Below are 4783 nucleotides of genomic sequence, written 5' to 3'. Positions count from 1 at the left end.
GGGGTGTTCAGTATTGGTTGATCCAACTGCATCTGTTTGCTTTTCAGTCTTTAATTTATGTTGGGCTGTAAACTGTCCAAGTAACAATTTGAGTGATGCAGCAACAGAAGGTGACCCAGATTACACAACACTGTACACTAATGCCAAGTCTTCTTGTTTAACGGCAGCTGCTCAAAGCTTTGTCTTATTGCGATTCACATTCAACAGACACAAATCAAACAGCCTCCTCAGACAGACACACATCCTGCCTGTCTTCATTTTAAACATGTTCAAGAGCTACTGCTTTTCATAAACATATATCAGCTTCACCAGCTGAGGCCATTTAGCCTCCTTGGCTTGTATTTACTCCCAACCATCCAACAAAATTATCAAGGAAACCCATTGTGACTTCCAATATCTTGCATACTTCTGTTTATGTGGAAGTTTGCCGAGAATATTTTCTCTATAAAAATAGTTGGACTTTTATACTCCCTCATAATGGAGATATTTAGAACACCAAATATATCACAGTTGTTTAATAACTGATTTCTCTAGAGGTTGTAATTAGAAAAGCTTGTATAAAAAAAAGCAATGAGTGCTACTAAAATACATAACATGAACAGCTTTAGCAAAGGATAAATTAGTCTAGATTTTAATTAGATAGGTTTAAATTTACTAGATGAATGGTATCAAAGTACAGACTTTAAAGTATAGGTACAGTTTTAACAGAACATTTTATTGCTGTGCTTTCAATATGTGAAGCAAGGTATTAAAAATGCTTTCATTCTTCATATAAAAAAAAGTTTAAGCATGAAGATCAGGAAAGCTATCATGCAATGAGTTCATACAACTTAGTTTCATGGACCAAATCTTTTTGGCATCTCCATCAAATTTTTAAAGCCTTCTGACAAAACAAGCTTCCTGCTAGAAGTGCACGCCTAGCCATCTACCCAGAGGGCACGTCAGAACAATAAGAAAAAGAGCAAATCTTACTTTTTAAATGGATGAGCAGCAAAAAACTGAGGTAGAAGATGAGTAGGGATTTAATTCTTGAATGAGCCATATTCATCTTGATAGGACATCCTCTGACGAGTTGTCTGTTGTTCAAAGGGCTGGTGCTGATCCCCACTGCTTTCTCCTCATCTCAAACTAAGGTAATACCCAAGGCACCCAGTCCCCTACAAGCCATCTTTGCCTGTGCCCCTCATCAGCCTGTTCACTGCAAACCTACAGACTTTGATTCAAAAGGCAGTTGTGCTTGTTGAGGTTTTACTTTGGCAGGTCCGAGTGATTTTTCAAACCTGGTGCAGATTTGTCTGCGAGCTGGACTGGAGTCTTTCCCCGGCTTTCTGCTGCAGAACTGTCGTGAACCGTGCGCTGTGCCTGGCTGACACCGCACAGCAGATAAGGCACAGTGCTCTTTTAATCTTTCAAAATATATCGCTCGTTATCTTCTAATAAGCCTCCATTACATCACATTTCCTTCTGATTCATAGGATAAACACTTTATGCTTTCTTGCATAAAAGTGCAAGTCAGCTAATAAACACTTTCTGCTTTCTGCATTTTTTCTGTATCTTACCTCATTAGCACGTGAAGTAAAAACATGAAACATCCCCATCCTCAATCTTATCTTGTAGTTAGATATTAACCAGTTCTCTTCCACAATCTTTTGGGTTTTGTTTACACTGGATTTATTTGCTTTTACCATCACTAAGAGGAGCATAATAATTGGGAGCTGGCACAGGTCCTCTGAGCTTCATCGGGTTGTGTTGTAATTTTGAACTACTCATAGAGGAACCTGTCACTTACAGATTCAGGAGATGACATAGTAAGATCGATAAGAGAAGGGGATGGGGACAGGGGATGGACTCAATTTCTTTCTAGCCAGAGCTGGCCTTAGACAGCTGTGGCTGGTGCAAGCGCAGTGAGTCTGCCCGTAGTCAAAGGAGCCTTCCCGAGCTGCCATGGCAGTGCAGCACTGTGGCCCTTCACTGCTGCATGGCACAGGCAACGCCCTGTTTCTGCCCAAAGTTGTCCCAGTGTCCAATGCCTCATCTGTTGATTACAACTCTGTTCACCGGTATTAAAGCCTTGGCCTGGGCTAGCAGAACAGAAAGGGAAGGGTAGGAAGGCAGCAACAGCCCCAGCAGCCATGTTCAGATACTACCATCCCAGTATAAACCTCGGCCTTCTGGCACCTTACAAACCCAGGCATTGTTAAGTAGGTATGCTTACTATGGGTGAATGTGCTGTTTTGGCTGGGCTAGAGTTAATTTTCTTCACAGTAGCTGCTATGGGGCTGTTTTGGATTTGTGCTGGGAACAGCGTTGATAACACAGGGATGTTTTCGTTCCTGCTGAGCAGTGCTGACACACAGTCAAGGCCTTTTCTGCCTCTCACCCCACCCCACCAGCGAGCAGGCTGGGGGTGCACAAGAAGTTGGGAGGGGACACAGCCGGGACAGCTGACCCCAACTGACTGAAGGGATATTCCATACCATGTGACGTCATGCTCAGCATATAAAGCTGGGGGAAGAAGAAGGAAGGGGGGACGTTCCGAGCGATGGTGTTTGTCTTTCCAAGTAACACCGTCACGTGTGATGGAGCCCTGCTGTCCTGGAGATGGCTGAACACCTGCTGCCGATGGGAAGTAGCGAAGGAATTCCTTGTTTTGCTTTGCTGGTGTGCGCAGCTTTTGCTTTACCTGTTAAACTGTCTTTATTTCAACCCATGAGTTTTCTCACTTTTACTCTTCCGATTCTCTCCCCCATCCCACCGGGGGGGAGTGAGTGAGCAGCTGGGTGGTGCTTAGTTGCCGGCTGGGGTTAAACCACGACAGTAAGCTATACCATAACAATGATTGCTGTAGCATCTTTCAGGCTCTGAGGCCAAGAAAGAGACGAGCTGCCTTTTTGGCAATCTCCCCTTTCCACCATCTTCACTTCTACCAGCCTTTCTGGCCCTCGGCCCTCAGTGCTTCCCGCTCGCTCTCCTTGCCACAGTGCAGAGACCAGGCGCTCCCAAGCCCAGGAACAACCCTGAAAAATCTGCTTGGCCATTGCTGTGTTATGCTACTGTAAAACAGGTAACAATAAATTTGGTATTGTCTTTTGTCCTCCCTGATTCAGTAGAATCTTGATCCCCAGTTTAGGAAGCCTTTGATAATGCGTTTAACTTTACACATACACTTAACTGAACTAAGCACAGACTTAAAATCAAGCATATGCTTAAGGCCTCAGGTGAGTAGGGAGCAGACTGTTGATGCCAACATGAATTTAAGAAAGTTGTTTATAATGGATAGGTATTTTCACATCCACTCTTTCAGCTCAGTCAACTCAGTAATTTTAAAGTTTCTCCTGCTGCAAGGCCCTTCCTTCTTTTCCACCTCATTCATGTGCAACTGCACTCACCCACTGCAAACCTTGTGGCACATCTTTTCAGACCCTCTTTCGCTTCTCCTGGCACCAGCAGCTCTATCACCTCTGCTTCTCAGGAGGCCTCCACCCTCCTGCAGGCTGAGCCCTGACCCAGGAGCCTCCCTCTGAGCCCCCCTGCTGCACCCGCCATTCTTCATGGGGCTTCAAAGAGCCCTGGTCTCTCCGATGGCAGCCCAGGCTGGGTTTCCTGGTCAAATGTCATGAGTTATGAATAGGACGATGAACTGGGTTCCTAGTGGAAAGTACGTATATAACTATAAAGTTAATTAAATGGCTAATTGTATTTTTCAGCTCTTTCTCTTTTAATAATCCCCTTTGTTTTATATGTACATTTATAGTTGTTCGGATGTTTTCCTCTCCTTGTCATCTGTCTATTTAGTTTCTGTTTTAAATTATCTAGTAAAATATATAAGCATTACAACATGAACATGAAAATACTATGCTGCCGTCTGGGAATTCTTCTGTTGGGCTATATGATGCAGTTGAGGTCAGTGCTGATCACCTGCTCTAAATGCATTATTATTTAAGTTTGTTACTATATAACTTACTTAGAACAACAACATTTTCCATTATAATTTTGAACAATTTAAAAATTGTTTTTGTGGAATTAGCCTCCAGTGACAGGAATTTGATACCTCATCTTACAGTGGTTATAACTGCCGATTAAATTAATTTCACCTTTACTAGGGAAACACTGTGTACTAATCTAGAAGTTTAAGGAAGACGGCATACTTCCAACAATTGTTAGAATATATTTGGTCTGAAGACCTACAGATTCAATATACCAGTCAATTTAGAAAAAGAAATCCTTCGAATATTCAGAAATAGAGCCAAAATTCTTCGTAAGAAAAGATGAAGTTTTCAATTCTGAGGAATATATGTTAAGTACTGCAAGGAAGCAGTCATATCTATTAAATCTGGATGTTTTTCTGAGTTACACAAGTATATGTAAAATCTGTGCTCTAAGCAAACTTATCAGTCCCCAGACATGAAGATATGCCACGGATCTGAGAACATACCTAGAGTGTGTAAATGCATGTGTGGACATTTGAATTAAATAATCTGCCAAGTAACTCTGTGGTTATTACCAGCCATATAGAAAGTGTATGAACAAATCCTAGGTCTTTTGAAAGTTATTAAAATGTAATTGCTTTCAGGATAGCCAGAAGAGCTGCTTTTTCACCCTGTTTGAAACTTAGCTCTGCCTTTCTCAATGCCTATTTCAAAAGTTTCTTCTTCTTCATGAGCTATTCATATCCCAGAATTTAATGGGGAGCAAACTAAATTATCTCATCACTGCCCCAATTCCTTGAAGTTGCCTACAAGAGAGGGTTTGAATTTCTGCAGTGCTGGTACTTCACGAACAT

General features: G+C 42.1%; 1 protein-coding gene across 1 annotated transcript in view; it reads right to left on the bottom strand.

Annotated features, from left to right (window-relative positions):
* The window catches only part of CRB1 (crumbs 1, cell polarity complex component), a 114119-nt gene extending 111081 nt beyond the window's left edge, over positions 1–3038 (bottom strand). Inside the window, exon 1 of the mRNA XM_009283215.1 lies at positions 2829–3038. Within this exon, the coding sequence (XP_009281490.1) occupies positions 2829–3038 (210 nt within the window). The remainder of the gene's footprint in view (positions 1–2828) is intronic.
* Between the last annotated feature and the right edge of the window lie 1745 nt (positions 3039–4783).

The sequence above is a fragment of the Aptenodytes forsteri genome, unplaced genomic scaffold (assembly GCF_000699145.1).
Source record: "Aptenodytes forsteri isolate BGI_AS27 unplaced genomic scaffold, ASM69914v1 Scaffold181, whole genome shotgun sequence".
Taxonomy (NCBI): Eukaryota; Metazoa; Chordata; class Aves; order Sphenisciformes; family Spheniscidae; genus Aptenodytes; species Aptenodytes forsteri.
The sequence above is the reverse complement of the archived record's forward strand: the minus strand, read 5'-3'. Positions and strand labels throughout refer to the sequence as shown.